This window comes from Glycine max, chromosome 12 (genome assembly GCF_000004515.6).
Source record: "Glycine max cultivar Williams 82 chromosome 12, Glycine_max_v4.0, whole genome shotgun sequence".
In the NCBI taxonomy this organism is placed as follows: domain Eukaryota; kingdom Viridiplantae; phylum Streptophyta; class Magnoliopsida; order Fabales; family Fabaceae; genus Glycine; species Glycine max.
In genome coordinates, this window is record NC_038248.2 from 35,910,423 (window position 1) to 35,930,186 (window position 19,764).

The 19,764-nt window shown below is 34.0% G+C and overlaps 3 protein-coding genes across 3 annotated transcripts; 1 reads left to right on the forward strand and 2 right to left on the reverse strand.

Moving 5' to 3' along the window:
- Positions 1–4,297: 4,297 nt before the first annotated feature.
- On the forward strand, positions 4,298–4,966 carry LOC102663790 (secreted RxLR effector protein 161-like). Its single transcript, XM_006593210.1, has one exon. It carries the CDS (start codon positions 4,298–4,300, stop codon positions 4,964–4,966), a length of 669 nt encoding a protein of 222 aa, XP_006593273.1.
- Positions 4,967–8,505: 3,539 nt separating this feature from the next.
- LOC112998570 (uncharacterized) lies at positions 8,506–9,006 on the reverse strand. The gene has a single exon (XM_026124687.1). It carries the CDS (start codon positions 9,004–9,006, stop codon positions 8,506–8,508), a length of 501 nt encoding a protein of 166 aa, XP_025980472.1.
- A 3,251-nt stretch (positions 9,007–12,257) lies between these two features.
- On the reverse strand, positions 12,258–19,636 carry LOC100806306 (protein HIRA). Its single transcript, XM_041007570.1, has 12 exons — positions 19,475–19,636; positions 18,796–18,966; positions 17,785–18,060; positions 17,328–17,579; positions 16,855–17,252; positions 15,720–16,728; positions 14,694–14,904; positions 14,276–14,516; positions 13,892–14,014; positions 13,357–13,474; positions 12,513–12,860; positions 12,258–12,481 (listed from the first exon to the last, which is right to left on the reverse strand). Exons 2-12 carry the CDS (start codon positions 18,901–18,903, stop codon positions 12,434–12,436), a joined length of 3,132 nt encoding a protein of 1,043 aa, XP_040863504.1. The 5' UTR covers positions 18,904–18,966; positions 19,475–19,636; the 3' UTR covers positions 12,258–12,433.
- Between the last annotated feature and the right edge of the window lie 128 nt (positions 19,637–19,764).

The window sequence follows — 19,764 nt, forward strand, 5'->3', positions numbered from 1 at the left end:
ATAATTCAACTCTTAATTTCTAATGTTAATTTTTATTTTTCATAAAACATATTTTAAATAAAGTAACAAAATTCTTACCTTTTACTCCCTCCCGTTTCAAGTACAAGAAAAAAAACTCATATATTTTACTCTTAAATATATATAAATCTCAACTAATTTTACTTTATTTTTTTATGTCAATCTCTAAAATACATTTTATTTTATTGGGGTTTTATTTTAATATATGACTCTTTTCATTCTTGATATCAAATTTTAATGAAAAATAATTCAAAAAATATATCTTTTAATTGAGATTAATGTATAATTAGATGATGTTAACTAGTCTTTTTATTAGTCTAAATTAGTTTTTCTTTAGCTTATTTTCGAGATTGGATGAAGTATTTATATTTATTCACTACTATATTTATTAAGCCATTACTATTCTCGGAAGAAAAAATAACTTGAGTGAGGAACGTAGATTTTGGACAAAACCATGCGAGATGTGAGATTTTGTGTTCTGACATATGCTGGGCAAGATGAGTTTTAGGTTAAAGATGGTTACACAACCTTTGCTGTCATGTGCAGGTGTAATTATTGGCAGATAACTGGATTGCCATGTAATCATGGACGTGCCTGCATAACTGATTAACATAGAGAATGTGAATATATAAATGCTGTCGCCAAGACTATATATTCAAATACTATGTAAATATTGCTCATGCTAAAATAACTCATCCTACGCCTTATATTGATGTTAACAATAGAGGAAATTATCCTCATATTGACCCCTTAATTACTCTGAAGAGGATGCTAGGTGTGGAAGATTAATCTAGATGTAGATATATAACTGGTGGTCCATTATCTAGAGAATTCTATATCTATGGAGATGTTGTAGTGTGTAAAAACTTCTTGATGGATGTAGAAAAATATTTTATAGAAGCACCTAGAACATTATAGAGATGGATGATAGATGAGTCTAAAAGACTCTAGGACTAAGTAGTATAGAAGTGTGTAAAAATCACCTATGTAACCTATATAAATGCATAAGTTGTAGCAAGTCATAGAATGTAAGTCAAGAAGTTAATAAGCACAATTCAAGTTAAGGTGTCAATTTTCTGAAAACTCATCCTCTTCCTACTCCTATCATTTCTATCATACATTTCTACCATATTCTTCCATAAAAAAAAGAAGCATAACCACGTCCCATATCCTAACAGTGGCATCAGAGCAGTGTTGATCCTATGGCCTTTGCTACATCACCTAGCCCACCAACCTTCAACTATAACCAAACCTTATTTCTCATATTTAATGGGGAAGCATATGATTATTGGAGCATCCAAATGCAAACTTTATTCATCTCACAAGACTTGTGGGATGTTATAGAGAATGACTATCCAGTCCCAGAAAGCCAAGAAGAATTGGCTACGTGGACAGCAGCAAAGCAAAAGGAGTACAAGTAAAACAAGCAACATGATGCTAAGGCTATGCTATTCATCCAACAAGGAGTTAGTAGAGAGATCTTTCCAAGAATCATGCAAGCAAAAAATGCAAAGGAGGTGTGGGAGACTCTGAAAAATGAATTTCAAGGCACATATAAGATAATTTCTATTAAACTTCAATCTTTGTGGAAGGATTTGGATACATTAATAATGCGGGAAGATGAATCTATACAATCTTTCTTCTCTCGTGTCTCTAATATCTTCAATCAAATTAGAAGTTACGGGGACACGATTGAAGACAAGAAAATAATACTAAAAATATTAAGAAGTCTTCCCGTAAAATATGATCATATTGTGGTTGCCATAGAAGAATCAAAAGATTTATCTAAACTCGCTCTAGTAGAATTAATGGGCTCTTTAGAAGCTCATGAAGCTAGAATGAAAAGATTTGAGCAGCCACTAGAGCAAGCATTCAAATATAAAATTAATATCTCTAAAAATGATGGGGATAAGAAAAATAACCACGATAATTTTCCTCAAAAAAGAGGAGGAGCATTTACTAATCGTGGTAAAAGGAGCAAAAAGCAATGGAGTAATAATGCTTCAAGCTCCTATTGCAAATTATGCAAGAAAAACAATCATGATACAAATGATTGTCGGTACAAATGCAAAAAGTGCAAAAGGCACCTACACTACGAAAAAGATTGTTTTTACTGACAAAAAGAAGAAGCAAATTTTCTAGAAAATGAAGAATCCCTTGATCATACTTTGTACTCCGTTTTATCTTCTCAAGAATCAAGGAATGTATGGTATGTTTATAGTGGTTGTTCAAACCACATGACAAAAAACAAAAGTTGCTTTGTGTAACTCGATGAGACAATAAAATCCAAAGTTACACTTGGTGATGGAAATGTTCAAACAGTTGAAGGAAAAGGCACCATTGTTGTTAAAACTCAAAATGGTAGCCAAAAATATATCCATGATGTTTTTTATGTGTCAGGTCTTACTCAAAATCTTCTAAGTGTTGGTCAACTTATTCATAAAAATTATAAAGTCATCTTTGATGATGATAAATGTAATATCATTGATAAAAGAAAGGGCCAAATTATTTCTATCAAAATGGCTCCTAATAAAGTATTTCCTCTATTTATGCCATTTGGGCAAAACAATGCATTGAAATGTGAGAATATGGATGAGTCCATACTGTGGCACTTGAGGTATGGTCATCTAAACTTTAATGGCCTCAAATTATTAAAACAAAAAAAATATGGTGCTTGGGTTTCCTTTTATTTCATCTAACCTTAAAGTTTGTGAAGGCTGCATTTATGGCAAGATGCACAGGTTACCATTTCCAAAAACATCTTGGAGAGCTAAAGCTCCACTTCAATTGGTGCATGCTGATATCTGGGGACCATCAAGTACCCCCAGCTTTAGTGGAAGAAGATATTTTCTCCTCTTCGTTGACGACTACACTCAAATGATGTGGGTGTACTTCATCCAACAAAAATCCAATGCATTCTCTTGCTTCAAGGAATTCAAGGCCCTAGTGGAAAAGCAAAGTGGACATTCCCTCAAAATCTTAAGAACAGATTGCGGGGGAGAATTCAATGGGCACATATTCATCAATTTTTGCAATGATCATGGCATCAAGAAGGAGCTAACTGTTTGTCACACTCCACAAAAAAATGGTATCGCTGAAAAGAAAAACAGAACCATTGTGGAAATGGCTCGACCGATGCTACAACACAAGAACTTGCCAAAGAATCTATGGGCAAAAGCTGTTAGCACAACAGTATACATCCTCAACTGTTCTCCAACTAAAGCAGTCTTAAAGATGACGCCATATGAAGCTTGGTTCAACAGAAAACCAATAGTTGATCATTTTAAAGTTTTTGGATGTGTTGCTTATTTGCACATTCCAAAGAAGAACCGAGAAAAGCTCGATGAAAAAGGAGAAAAGTGCATTTTTGTCGACTATAGTGACCAATCTAAAGGTTACCGATTATTCAAACCAATTGATCATTTCAAGAGATGTCATCTTTGACGAAGGAGCAAGCTGGCAATGGAGTACTAAAGTCAATGAGACGCAAGAAGCAACCAATCCAAGCCCATGCACACTGCCACCATCACTAACACAGCATGACCAACATCACCAGCAAGAGGAAGTAGAAGAAGTCCCACAACAACAACTTCAAAGATCAAGAAGGCCACACAAACCGAATCCAAAGTACGCAAATGTTGGATTTTTTGCCTGTGAACCTCAAAAGTTTGAGGAAGCATCGAAAGAAGAAGTTTGGAGAAAATCCATGGTCGAGGAAATCAAAATGATAGAGAAAAATCATACATGGGAGCTCATGCAAAAACCAAAAGACAAGGAGATCATTGGCCTGAAATAGGTTTACAAAATTAAATATAATGAGGATGGAACAATCCAGAAACACAAAGCACTACTTGTCGCTAAAGGCTATTCACAACTTACGGGAGTTGATTTCAATGAGACATTTGCTTTCGTTGTGCGCATGGAAACAATCAGAATTGTACTAGCCTTAGCTGCACAGTTGAAGCTACATGTCTACCAGCTAGATGTAAAATCAGCTTTCTTGAATGGAGAGATTGAAGAAGAAGTCTATGTGGAGCAACCACAAGGATACAAAGTTCAAGGAGAAGAAGACAAAGCATATCGCTTGAAAAAGGCGCTTTATGGTCTCAAACAAGCTCCCTGAGCATGGAACAACAAAATAGACAAATACCTTGTCGAGCACAGATTCCTCAAAAGTCCAAGTAAGCCATCACTATATGTGAAGATGCAAGGTAATCATTTCTTGATTTTGTGCCTATACGTAGATGATTTAATCTACACCGGCAACAACTCACAGATGATGGAAGAATTCAAAAAGGCTATGATGCAAGAGTATGAAATGATCGATCTTGGACTCATGAGATATTTTCTCGGCATGCAAGTCAAGCAAAGACCTGGACAAATATTTATCTCGCAAGAAAAATATGCGGATGACTTACTAAAGAAGTTCAACATGCAAGATTGCAAACCACTTGCCACACCTATGGCGATGAATGAGAAGCTTTCAAAAGATGTTGGGAAAAACAAAGTTGATGCAACAATTTATAGAAGCCTAGTTGGTTCGCTAATCTACTTAACCAACTCAAGGCCAGACATCGTACATGCAGTTAGCATCGTGTCTAGATTCATGAGTAACCCAAGAAAAGCACACTTTGCAGCAGCCAAGAGAATCCTAAGATATGTCAAAGGCACAAAGGATTTTGGCATTTTGTACAAGGCAGATAAAGACTTTAACTTGATAGGTTATACAGATAGCGACTGGGCAGGAAGCACAAATGATAGAAAAAGCACAAGTGGATATGTGTTTCTTCTAGGCAACAAAGCAATATCATGGGCGTCAAAGAAGCAAACGACAGTTGCTCTATCATCAGCAGAAGCAGAATACATGACTGCAACAAGCGCTGCGTGTGAAGCGACATGGCTCAGAAAAATTCTGCAAGACTCCAAGACTCCAACAGTTATTCATTGATAATATGTTAGCTACTGAAATGACTAAGAATCCAGTATTCCACAGCCGTACAAAGCACATTAAGATTAAATACCACTTCATCAGAGAGCTCGTGGAACATGGAGAAATCAAAATGGAGTTCTGCAAGACTGAAAAACAATTAGCAGACATCTTCACCAAGCCAATTGTAACAGAGAAGTTCATCAAATTCAGAGACGTGCTTGGAGTTCAAGACTTTTCTAGATTAAGGGGGAGTGTTGAAGATTAATCTAGAAAAGTGTAGATGTATAATTGGTGGTCCATTATCTAGAGAGTTCTACACCTATGGAGATGTTGTAGTGTGTAGAAACTTCTTGATGGATGTAGAAAAATATCTCATAGAAGCACCTAGAACATTATAGAGATAGATGATAGATGAGTCTAAAAGACTCTAGGACTAAGTAGTATAGAAGTGTGTAGAAATCACCTATGTAATCTATATAAAGGCATAAGTTGTAGCAAGCCATGGAATGTAAGTCAAGAAGCTAATAAGCACAAATTAAGTTAAGGTGTCTATTTTTTGAAAACGCATCCTCTTCCTACTCCCATCATTTCTATCATACATTTCTATCATATCCTTTCATAGAAAAAAAAGCATAACCACGTTCCATATCCTAACACTAGAAAGGCCTTAAGGCTAGGAGGAATTAAGGATCATCAAGATCGCAAGAAGTAAAAAGGTCTAACAACATTAGGTGTTCCACTTGTAAACAGTTTGGTCATAATTATATAACTTGTCAAAGGGTTGGAGTGAGGAAACAAGCTAGGGTAACAAAACTAGGTTTATACATATATTAACGACTTGTATATATATAATATTCTGAACATTAATCTTTAATATTTTTTTTTGTTAGAAAAAATGTACCTATTTCACAATAGTTTTCAATCACCTATCAGGTATACTAAACTTATTATAATCTATTTTTAATCTCTACTTTCTTGGCTTCACAAATTGATATCATCCACCTATGTTTAAAATATCAGGAATACAACTGAATTCACAGGTGCCAATTGTATCTTGCAACAAATAAGGGAACATTGGAACACTGACAATGATGCAGGGGATTACAGTAATAAAAAGACCAAAGGCAAATGAAAAACTATACCATAGGAACTTTTAGGGAACAATTGATATTGGAAAACAATTTTGTGACTCTTTTTTGGGTATATAGACAGATATTTCTAATGCATAGGCATTTTTCTTGTATATGCACATCTTATTAAGTATAAGGCCAATTAATTTTGGGTATATGGCTATCATTAGTAAACTTTGTGCAGTTGTATAAGGGCTATTTTGTTTTAGAACAAATATGATATTAGAACACTTGTACTTTTTTTAGAACAAGCATGTCATTAGTTCATAGTGTACAAGGACTGTTTATCTTTGGTATAGAACGATGTTATTTTGAATATGTATACATAGGATGTTGTTATATTTATGTACGAACATTGTTATCAACTTAATGTAATTAAGTTTTTATTTTATTGTAATTTGTGGGTTTATTAATTTATTTGACAACTGATTTACATAATTTGGTATAAAAATGGCAAGTTCATATGCCAAGCAAAATTTGATACAAGGAGCAATTCATATAACCAATGTTATTTACATATGTGTGATTACTTGAGACAAAAGTGGCAAATCCAAATGCACGAATGCTAGTTTTCATATAAATGAAATTAGTTTACAGAATTATTTGATAAGTGAATTTGAGAACAAAATGGCAACTTAATATGGTAAGAATGGATATAAGGAGAAGTTGCTATAATTTCAAAAGAGATGGAATGTTTACAATAATAAGAAATGGTTACAATTAAGAACCAATTACAAATAACATCTTTTGGGTCACTTATCAAAATAATGATAAGCTATCAATCTATTAGTACAAATGAGTGAATTTGGATTGATTTTCATTCTATCATATATAATTTTCGTGGGTCTTTCATGATATCTTAAGTGATATCTCACTCTTAGTTCATTGTCACTAACGCTAAAAGAAGATGTTATTTTTGGTTGTATCAGATTTTTCACACAACTTTGGGGGGACACAAATAAAATTCATGATAGAAAAAGGAATCCATAGAAAGCACAAAATTGTTATTAAGGAAAGTTTACTTTTATTTTTATTTCCTACTTTTATTTTTTATTTTATCTTTTAATTAATAAAACTACTGGCCACCTTATTTTTTTAAAGTTTTTTTTTATGTTTTCAAAGATTTGTACAATAAATAGAGGGACAAAATTGATTTCATTATTCCCTGTATAAATATTTAAAACAAAATAATAATTTTGTAAATTAAAAATGAAAACACAAAATAAAAACAAAAGTGAATAGAAATTTCAGAAGGCTATTGGTTTGATTCCTCACCCAAAACCAAATGTTTGAAAACAAGGCACAACAGCCCATTATGGGCTATTGAAAGAAATCGGTTTATAGCCATCCCTCTTAATTGTATTATAGAACCCAACTTATTCATATTAGCGTCGTGTGGACCACCAAGTCCCCATAAAGGATTTCCAGATGGATCAGCATGCTGTTTCATAAAGCTAAGCATGTTTTGGTCCTAAACCCATTCTCTCCTTGAGTTTTGTGATTAGAAGCTACTAGTAGTAGCTGACTGAGATGGATATCTTATCTCACCATCTGGCCCTAAACCCAAGATAATGGGGAAAGGAAAAAGACGAAACCAAAAAAAAAAAAAAGATTGAGTTTCTTTTGATTTGGTTTTCAAATTAGTTTTCGAAAAACAAAATACTAAAATTGTGCAAAGAAAATGTACAAGAATAAAGAAATTATCGAGAATGGAGCTCGTGGATTAATTGCCTGGACACATAAATGTTTTAATTTCCTATACTGTGAATTCGAATACTAAATATATAATTACATTAAATATTTAAAAGGAAAATTTATTGTGTTTCTAGATTAAAAAAAAAAACAAAAAGTAACTCATTTTTTTAGATGACTTATTCTAATTGCTGTTATAGAGTAGGTCAACTCAATTTAACATCAGTCCAACACCATTGTAGTATATCCAAGTAGGAGGTAAATAAATAGTTAAAAATTTATTCTGTTAATTTCTTGATTAGTAGTATTTAAATTATATTAAAAACACCGGTAGGCAGTAAAATGCTTGATGCTGATGGGTACGATCGAGAGTAATGCTATTAAAAATAATGATGATCAATTTTAACCAAAAGAGGGTTGTGATTGAGGCATATCATGAACAACCTTGTGTGATGGTTCAGAGGAGGAAGAAGATTGCTTCTTGACCTATGAGGAATATTCATTCTTCTTATAATTTGGAGGATAGTCATCCAACTTGAAACAATGATCCTAAGTATGACCCAACATATCACAATGAGCACACAAGGGGCGGTTCTTGGGAGAGTCTTTGGAGCGATTGTCAGAATTATTTCTTGCATCAGAAGAATTCTTGAATGCAAAAGCATGTGAAACCTCACTAGCAGAAGTTCCAGACATGGATGCACCAACCTCTTTTTGTTTTTCTTCTTGAACAATTTAGGCAAAAACCTCAGTAACTGAGGGAAAGGGATCCATGGATAGAATTTGACCTCTGATAGTAGAGAAAGATTTGTTCAGCCCCATCAAGAACTGCATAGCATACTTCGGCTGCTCAAAATCGCACCATGGTTTAATTCCTTCATAGCTGCAGCTATGTGATGGTTTCAGTTCTGATAGCGACTCCCAGAGAGAACGAAGCTTGGAGTAAAAGGAAGAAATAGACATGGACCCTTGTTGCAAAGTGATCAATTCATGCTTAAGTTGAAAAATCAAAGGACCATTACGTTGTTCGAAACGTTCTTTGAGATCATCACAAATTGCTTTGGCAAAAGAACAGTGTAAGATATTCACTTGCATCTCCTTTGATAACGAATTAAGGAGCCAGGATGAGACAATGTTATCATTGCGATGCCATAAAGCATGGGTGGAGTGACCCAAAGTAGGTTCAGGAATTAAACCATCGACAAACTCATATTTGTTCTTCCCGTGAAGTGCCATGCGCATTGCTTTCTTTCAAGAATTGTAGTTTTCACTTGTAAGGGGGTGTGAAACTAGAGCAATGCCAGGATTATTGGATGAATGAAGAATTAAGGGATTAGAATCATCAATGGCAGCCATGACCAAGGAGAGAAGGAAAGAAACGATTTAGAAGAAAACAATCGTAAAAAAGAAGGTAATACACCGAGAGAAGCTTCAAGAAGAAGCAATAGACACGGAATGAGTAACTTCTGATACCATGTCAGATATCAAAGTAAAGAATGAAAACAAATTGAAATTCATTGGTGAATGTGCTACAAGAAATGGTTTATATACAAAGGATCCAGAACAGAAAAAGAATAACTAACAAACTGCATAATAACTAACTAACAGTATATATATCATAACAGTTTGACAGCTAATTATAACTGACTAAAGCTATATTTACAACAAAATCTTGATAATGATCAATTTTAACCCTTTAGTGGAAGAGTTTGAACTTGCTAATTAATGTGGCTTGGTCTTTGCATGTGCGTGTTAGATTTTGTGCAGATCAGCGATAATTGAAAATTTTAAGCAAAGGTATATAATATTTGGGAAGAAATAAATGCTTGGAGAAGTAGCTAGCCAGCAAACCCGGTTAATTTTTTGCTGTTTCTGGAAAATCTCAGTCTTTGAGTCTGAAGCATGTGCCCTTAAAGGAACAACATGCCATGCAAGAGATACGAGGGTCCTTGAGCAAGCTGGATTTGGACAATGATTCGTGACAGCTCTAGGATTGTGGCCAGCGCATACATGTTAAATGTCTTGTCCTGTGTTTCATATTGATGCAGACTTTCGATATATGTCATTGGGAAGCAAAAAGTGTAAAAGGTGGTCAAGAAAGGTGTATATATAGGATTTAAAAGTTGATAAGCAAAAAATGAAAAAAAAAAAAAAAAAAAGAAGCAGGACCACAACAACTAGCAAGTGTACCCCTTGACTCAGTTTCTTTCTCTTGAGCAGTGATAACTTTCATTACAGAAGGATGATTTGTGCCTCAGTTTATGACAAAGTCTTAGTCAGTTACTTGTTATTCATCTTTTGCTACGTTATAGTTTGAGAACAAAAGCAAAATTTGTGTGGAGTTTCAACACCTGGAGAATTGACTTTTGAAGATGATACATTTAGAAGAGTTTTAGTGAAACTTATTGGAACTTATCAAAATGACTAGTGAGTTGTAATTTTTGTAAGTTTTTTTTCTTATTTTATTTCACTAAGTTTGGTGAAATTAATTCTTTTTAACTAAGTCAGTCTAACATTAAGTTAAAAGTAGACTTTAAAATTATTCTTTTTTACCGATGAAAACATTTTATTATAATTTTTACAATTTGAAATTTGTTATATACTTTTATAATACCAAATAGCTTATTAAAGTATATTAAATTTGATTTAATATTTATTTTTCAGCCGATTAATTTTTTTGAGACATTAGTAAAGGTTGAAGAGAGTAAAGGATACATGGAGGAGATGAGGTCGTTTTATGAAGAAAAAAAAACAAAAACAAAGTCTGAATAAGGTGAGAGACTTTTGTTTAGAAAGGAAGATATTTAGTTATTCTAAATAAATTAAGAGTTTAATTTATTGTTATAGTAAAAAAAATATAGCGTTAATTAAGTAGAATTATGTTATTATAATATTTAAAGTAGTTATTATGAAAGTTAACAATGTAGATAAAAAGGTTGGCCTAGACCATTCAAGGCTCATATGTATTGACCCAAGTCCACAAAATAAATGAATTATAGAGATTAAAGATGAAAAAATAGTTTTAAAAATATATTATTAAAAATAATATGGTAAATATATTAATAAAATTTAAACCAAAAAATTAAATATTAAAAATAACTAAAAAAAACTAAATTGTGATTATTCTTTACTTGTTAATAATTAATTAAATTTAATAACATGATAAATATATTAATAAAATTTAAATAAAAAAATTAAAAAAAAAATCCAAATAATTATATGAGACAATAAAAGAGAAAGAAAATGACACTATCATTTACCAATAACTAACATTACCAAATATCTCCAGCACCTCAACCAAATATTAAAAAGTCTACTAAAATAAACTATCATTAAAATTAATTTTTATTTTTGTAAGAAATACAATGGTTTCTAGATTGACCCATTTAACTATAACCCAAACCCACTAAATACATGGGTTATGCATGCTAGGGGTGTTCACGGGTATGGGTCATCCGCGAACTCAAATTGACTCAAACCGATCTGAATAGTTTGGATTGGATCATTTATATATTTGGGTCAAAATCGAACCGAATCAATCAAATCCGTTCATGTACGAGTTGTGTCATGGATTTAGATTTATAAATCCAATCAAAATCGAACTGAACTAATCAAAATCGATCAAAATTTTTAGAATTGTTTGGTTTGACTCTAGATACGGTTAATATTAGGACTCCAAGTGTTGAAACTACAAATGTTGGGACTACTAGTGTTGAAATTGCTTAAAATATTACTTTTAGTACCTTGTTATTTGTTCTACATTTTTTTCATATTTATTTTGTCTGTCATGTTTATAATATTAATTAATCATATTTTGTTCATTTGTTTCAGTAAATCTAGTCACAACAAAATTTATTACAAGAAATTAGTTTATAGAAAATAGTTGTGCTTCAGACTATTATAGTAAATCTCGTTGAAAAATATCTTGTTTTAATTTGTGTTAGTCTAATTTAGAATATAATGTTGATTATATTAAATGAATCAATTTTACTACTTTCAGATATTTGATAATATTATGATAATTATATTGAATATTTGAATGAATCATTATATAAAATAATAAATTTAAGAAAAAAATTAAATTTCAATGGGTAACCTATTGGCCCAAACGAAAATCGGTCAAATTAGATTTAAAAAAAAACTGTGAAAATCGAACCAAGCCAAACCAATTAAATTTGATTAGATTAGATCCTGAATTTGATGAAAATCGACTTAAACCAACCCGCAAACACCCCTAATCTAGACTGACCTGAAAAACTTGTGTTATAATGGCCTTAATTCAAGAAAATGCTTCAGGCTGTAGGGCTCGTTTCGTTTTGGAACTTATGCAGCGGCTCAAAAAAGACTGGTGCTTACATTCCAGATTGGACTGCCTGTTGCTTACATTCCAGAGTGGACTTTCCGGAATGTAATGGAGTGCTGGAAGCAATTCATAAAGGTGCATGAAAGTCATAGCCATAAAAAAGTCTCAACTAACACACCAAGAAGAAAGAAACTCTAATTTCCTTTACTAGACATTTTACAAAAAGCAAGCTCCAAGTTGATGGGAGAAGCTACAAATCATACAACTTGTGATACCTTTGAAGAAGTGTGTGTTAGTGAGATCAACTTTAAAGGAGAGGTATCATCATAAAAGAAAAACGTGAAATTGGATTCATCCATGTCACTTGAACATCCTTTGTTGATACACTTCTACCCTTAATACTGCCTCCTACAGTAAGATACACAAGTTAGGCACTTTCCTTAACTTGTGCATCCTGGTTAGCTTGATCTGTCATAGGGGTATCTGCACTAGCTTCATTTGCGAGTGCTGGAGGGAAATTTATTTGCTCTTTTTCCAGTGGAGTATTGTGTTCCAATTTTGGTGGAGCAGTGTGCTCCCGATCTGTTGCTAGTGAACTGCTCTCAATTGGATTGGTTTCTGGTAAGGATGAATTTGGTACTGTGGGGTTTGTTTGCTCTTGATTAGCATCAATGATCTCATATTCGGATAAAAGATCCATGAATTCGTTAAGCAATCTCTGGACTTTTCTGTTTGATGCCATGGATGGAAGAATGTCTTCCCTAAGGAGCTTGTGTTTCCTCATTCCCTGCAAAGATTCAGTTGGAACATTTGAGAAACAGAAAAGATAAAGTGATCATTTGATTTGACAATCATATAAGCTGTGTTGGTCAATAAAAGTTCCAGCATCCTCTTGTTAGGGTTTGTCATTTTTTTAAAATAAATAAATCAGTGTAATCAGCCAATTAATGTCTTTCATGCACTTTTCCTCTATCTAGTTTTCCAATTATAATAAGAGCTCTTCTTTTCCCCCGGTTTTTGTATTAAAAATCACTTTTATTTTGAAAAGGAAAATCAAAATCTAAAATAATTCATTTTCTACGCAACCTTAAAATCTCTTTTTTCAAAAGCTTAAAAAAAACAGCCCCTAAATTTCAGTAATCGTCTATTTCTGTACAGGAAAATTTAAGCGTGCTTATGTACTATTTTACCATTCCTAGCTTGACACACTCTTAATAAATAGTAAAAACAACCGGGTAAGCAAAACATGAATTTATTAGATATGTAGATAGAGAAAAGCTTACAAGCACAAAAGGATCCCATGCTAAGTTCTTTGAATCTGAAGATGTTTCCTCAACCATCCCTGTTGGAGGTCCAAGGAAACTCTCACACACTTCACGTAAACGAGATTCATCTGCTTCTCTGCAATAATTTTATCATCCTTTAGTCTGCAATTGTCCAAAATCACGAAGACAACAGAACATGCATATATAATTACATAGCATCTTCCTAATAAAATAAATTTTTGGAAGACAGTTTAAATAAGTTACATGCCATTCATCTTAAGAATAGTTATCATGCAAATTAAATAGTTAAGTCACATCATCAAAAGATTTTTAGCAGAAGAATTGAGTTTTAAGTGTAAACAGCTGGGAGACAGACAGCAAGTGAGCAAGAGGGTTAGTAGCTGGGGGTAGTGACTAGTGAGAAACAATATGTAACTTACACTTTTATAGAAAACTAAATATGTATACAAGCATACATGTTTTATGCAAGGTCATCAAAGTGTTAAAGTTGTATTTGAAGAATATCTCAAAGAAAAATAGAAGAGAATAACACCTTGCAAGAAAGCGTACGTATGACAATAGGCATTGGCGATATTCATTAGGGGATCCCAAAGCCAAGGAAGAAGCCAATTGTGTTTCCAAATGAGCACGTGTCTGTACTCCATCATCAGTAACTCTGCATTAAGGTAGTCAAGTTTAGAAAGTGTTCTTTTAAAACATCAGAATTCTAACAAAAAGGGGGAGGGGGAAAATTATGAAACACGAGATCTGGAGCCTACGTAACGAGCACACTCCATCCTTCTAGGCAAGAGTATAAGTATACAGAAAATAATTGTAGATTGTTCAATTTCATATTCATATGGTATCCAACAATATTTCAAATCGAGGATCCAGACCAACTACAAGCTATGTAAAAAATACATTAATCAATACACACCTAGTCCAACCAGGCTTCCGAGCCAAATATTTTCTAAGATCAACCTGCAATGCTGCCAGCTCACCACTTTGAATCGAACCCAAACTCCATGAACTGGAAAAATTTGATGCAGGAAAGCAATCATCAGCAACCCTCAGCCAACACTTGACATTCATGTCAAATAAGAAAGCATGGCGAGTAGCCAACACAACAAGAGGGGAGCCCGATTTTGATAGTTTCACAGATATAACTTTAATAGTTCCTGAAAAGAAACAGTAAATTTTAAGATAACGTAGAGCCACTGAAAAAAGACAAATTGTTGGAAAACCAGGACAAGTTGTCTAAATACAAAGAAAAAATGATAAACTGTGAGGCAGAGGCCATAGTTAAAGACCAAGCATCTCCAATATCAAACAAATGTAGATAATATATATGATACCTGCATCTTTACCATATGAGTTAGGACTTGAAGCAACTAGAGAAGTCAACGAATCTTGAAGAAGACAGGTTTGGTTGAATAAATCCCACATGTACAGGGATCCTTTTCTTGTCACCAGCAGTAATGTCCAGCATTCATCACAGTCTACAAATGTTGTTGCAGAACCCATCATCATGGTAGGCATTGCTCGTCTCCCACACTTTGTGTAAATCTTCTCGGAAGCAAGCAAAAGTCAAAAAACAGAGATTTCAAAAGCATAAGACCTACTACATCTTGCCCAATGCCCATATGTTTAACTAGTTTATGCCCATAGTTTTACAAGCTTAAAAAAAGTTTGAGCCATGTATCTCACACTACATACAAATTAGTCATTTGTCACATAGTACTTAAGCACTTATCTCCTAATTAAAACTTAAATAATTTTTCTGAAATTTGAATACCAAAAGATTATTAGCTAAGTTTGATATTGGAGTAAAGTAGTAACATAGATAGTTTTCTTCAATCAATTAGTTTACATGGTAAATTATTATGTGACAAATGTCAAGTAGTAAAGTATTAACATAGATAGCTTTCTTCAATCAATTAGTTTACAGTTACAAACAATGTTTTAAATTTATGGGATATTTTAAGTGTAAGGCTGTAAGCAACTTTTCTAATCAATTATTAGTTATACAGCTACAATGTTTAAGTTTATGCCAGTGGTATGTATGCAAAGAATGCACACATTAACTCGAATGGACTTGATCGATGCACAAGAGATGCTACCAAGATACCAAAAGGTAGAAAACATGTGAGAAAGGTATAGAAGAAATAAATTTTCATAACATTAAAACATGAGGATAAAAGTCTTAAGGAAAACACAACAAAGCTCAATAATACCACGAAAAAAATATTATAAAGGATGTTGGGTACAACTACTACAGCTCAACATACAATCATAACCCATGTCCCACAATATATCAGAAATGTTAACAAAAAAGAGTACTGAAAGAAAACAATGCATATACATGTAGAAAAGCAATTTACCTGCAGACATCCATCTTCACATCCAACTGCCCAAAAATTTCCATTACCAGCTAAAACAGTGACTTTTCCTGATATCCTATCAGACCAAAGTGTCTGAGGACCCTTAGAGCACACAATTTCTGTTTCTTTCATTATGGATGTATTTCCCAGCCCTACAATGTCATTTACAGCATGTTCTCTTGGGCGTGCTTCCAAATGAATAGGAGAAGAATCTTCTCCACTTTTCTTGTCAAATACTCTAATGGAAAGTGTACCACTACAAGCAGCTAAAGAACTGGAAGACATCAAATTGCCTGACTGCTCAACATTGACACTTCCATCACCAGCAGAAGCTGGAACCTTCTCAATCATCAGGCTCTCTGAAATTGTGGCCCTAGCAGTAACCCCAGAACGCTCTTTTAAATCAGTATTTCTGCCATGTGCTCCTCCCAAGGTGCTTACTCTTGCACCATCATCACTGGATAAAGCTCGTTCAGTATCCTTTCTGTGATCAGAAGAAACTATAGGAAAATCGAGTGCTTGCTGAACTGCACCAGAAATGTTTTCCTGCTGAACAGGCATTCCTACTGCTTCTGGAATAATTCTTTTACGCCCATCAGGTCGTCTATATTCTCTTTGCTTAACAGGACTAGAAATCCGGCCAGCGGTTGCAGCTTTGTTTGACACATCACCTACTGGACCTCCACTTTTCTTGCCATCATCATTTTGAGGCTCAGCATTCTTTGCATTAACCACTGCATCAACATAAGCTGCCTTAGTTTGGTTTTGTTGAACATCAGAAACCACTTTTTTGCTAGGTGTTTGCTTGGCAGAAGCAGCTTCTAGCAGTAACTGTGCTGGACTTTCAGCTAAGTTTGCTTTACGACCTCTCACATCACCATAACGACTTCTCTTCAACTCATCTAGCTCAGCATCACCTAATCTCTGACCAAGTTCTTTTACCTCAAAATGAAATGTAGCCACAGATCCATCCAAGGAACATGCAAAAAGTGAATATCCATCAGGGCTCCTATTTGAAAAGGCAAAAGAAAGAATAATAAGGAGGGGTCACTCAGAAATGATAAAGTCAAAATATTAATTAAAAATATAACATTCACAAAATAAATCAACCATGGCTAGAGATGAAGAGGAATACCAGGACAAATCCACAACACTTTGAGTAAAAAAATGCTTAGCCACAAATAGAGGACGAGGACTTGCAGTAGTCCAAACTGTTATAGTTCGATCCTGACTTCCAATGGCAATAACATTATAAGGCTGTGGTTCTTTACTTCCAGTCTTGGAAGCACCATTGGTCCACCCAACAGGCACAGGCTTCACTTCCTGAGCATTAGTCAAATTTCTTCTGAACATAGAATGGTTGAACTTCACCACAATAATTGGAGCATTGTGTCCTAGAAAATCAAATGTTGCAGACCATTCCCCTCTCTCTAGCACAGGGGCAGAATGCCTTGGCTTCTGGAAACCATGAGTAGTGGTGATAAAATGACCACAAGGAGACCAACCAAGACGCCTGAAAAAGGTCGATCCAAGCTGATGGGAAGACAGGTTAATTAGGAAATAGAGCTTGTTATTCAATCAGAAAAATTTTCAAAATAAGAAACTTACTGATTTTGCCCAGTGACCATCTGTCCTATGAGCAAGACTCCAATCACTAGTTCGCCAAATAATTACAGTTTTATCATCAGATTGACTTGCTATAAAGGAGCCAATAGGATCCCAAGCAACTCCCTTAACCAAGCTAGAGTGGCCCCTTAGAACAGCAGTGCAAATGCCATTGCTCATATTCCATACGTGGATAGTGTTGTCCAAACTCCCACTAGCTAACGCAGAATCATCAGGAGACCAATTAAGATCCACCTACTTTAAGCACGGAGAAATAGATCCCAAGTTAATGATGATCATTGAAAATGTAAAAGCATTTGGATAAGCAGCTAGAGATCCATTTAGATGACAAGTTGGTACATTCAATTCTCAGAGCAAATGTCAACATGGAATTAAATGGTTGAAACTAGAAAATATTTTTGAAAAAGACAAGATTGAAAAATAAAAGCAATAGCATTACCACATCTGCAGTGTGCCCTCTCAAAGTCATTGCAACTTTCCAGTTTTCAATATCTGGTGGCTCTCCACTGCCAAATTCAGTGGTTCCTGAACCAGGCTTTCTCTCATGAATTAATATCACCTGATCATCAGAGCCTGATGCAACATACCTTCCATGCTTAGCCCACCTAACACAGTTGACAGACCCAAAGTGATCCCGTAGAGTTGCAAGAAGCCTTTGAGAAGAGGCATCATTTTCTATGTCAGTACTAACAGACTTCATATTCCATATGCGAACCTGCATAGTACATAGTTGAGAATGTGGATGTATGAAAATTAATTCAAGTGACTTAAACAAATCAAGAAACTAAAGTTGAAAATAACGACCCACTCTAATCCTACCCTGAAGGCCAGAAGTCGTATACAGCCAGATTTCTCAGACACAGGAACAGGAAAGTTATGAAAACAAAATAAGTGAAGAGAAACAAGAAATTTCAGCACAACTTATATTTCTTAGATGTTTAGCTGAACCTGACACTAGGCAACATATTAACGTCAGATCTTTACTACTTCTTACTTTTTAATATGAAAAGTGATTCACTAGAAGGCACCGAGGAAATTTGGTTTCCTGAGCTAAGTTGTGTCCCTAGAAAATACAATTGACAAGCTCACTAGGAAGCTATTCTTAAAAATATGAAACACATAAAGATGCTCTCTGCCCTGGCAAACCAATGTTTAACCAGAAAGTCAGCATGAAGTGCAGTCTATATTGAATCAAGAAAAATGGCAACAATTTCTACTCTTCATAAGAAACTGTGAAAATTTCAATTAATTGAAAATATATAGAATGCAATATTCCTCTGATAAAAAAAAAGAGAGGTGGGAAGACAATTAAATCCCATATTCAAGAATTACAGGACTTAAAATCTTAAATCAAATTGGGGTGCCACTTCCTAAATACCATATAACTAAACGCCCAAAATTCAAAATTATCCACAAATTTGAGCCTCAAAGACAGAAAAAAATTCCATACCTTGTGGTCACCACCTCCGGTAGCGAACCTAAGCCCTCCGGGTTGAACATCAATGGAGAAAATTTGCATGCCCTCATGCCTAACCCAACTAGGTTTCTCGGCTATCATCTTCCCCAAAAAATAAAATCTCTTCTTTCACACCAAAAAACAATCTTTCTTCCACACTGCTTGCTGCAAATTCATAAAAAAAAAAAAAAAAAGGGTTTGAATTTGGGGAAGTGGAAGGAGCTGAAAACTTCACCCACTATGCTCAAAACCTACGCAAATTGCTTGTTCTGAATCCCCCAAAGCACTGTGAAACCGAATCAGTAAAAAAGAAAAAAAGAAAACACTGAAATTTGACATGTACCCTTAAGGGTTTAGCAATTTTTCATGAAAGGGGGAAACACCTAAATTGATGAACAACCATGAAAAAAAAAAGGAATAATCTTTTTTTTTTATTTTAAAAAAAAGAGGTTAAAAGGAGAACAACAAGGGCCTAAGCTTTGGTGGGTAAATAAGCAAAAACCCTAAAATGTGATGCTGTAGTTGGTGAAGAAGATCGAGGGGTTAACTTCCTCGTTAACGGTCAAATCTAGCTAAAATACCGATGAATAGAAAATAAATAGTAATATTTTAAGGTTATTAATAATAAAAGGAAGAAGCAATAACATAACAGAGTTGAAAAAAGATAACTTACTTTATGTTTATGAGTGTGGCTTCTGCAATATGCAGATATGTTAGCTAGTATGGTAAGCGGTAAGTAGCAAGAGTATACAAGAATTGTTTCAGCGGAAACAAATACACAGATTTCTTCATTGTTTTTCCAAAATATGTACGTGTGTGTGATGTGATGCTGTTGTTCATACTGTTTCTGGATTTAGTTTAATCCTTACTTGTATATGAATTTAACCTAATTAAAATTTGATAATACAAGAGATAAGATTAAATTAAACTAATTTATGAATATTATTATATAAATGTTAACAA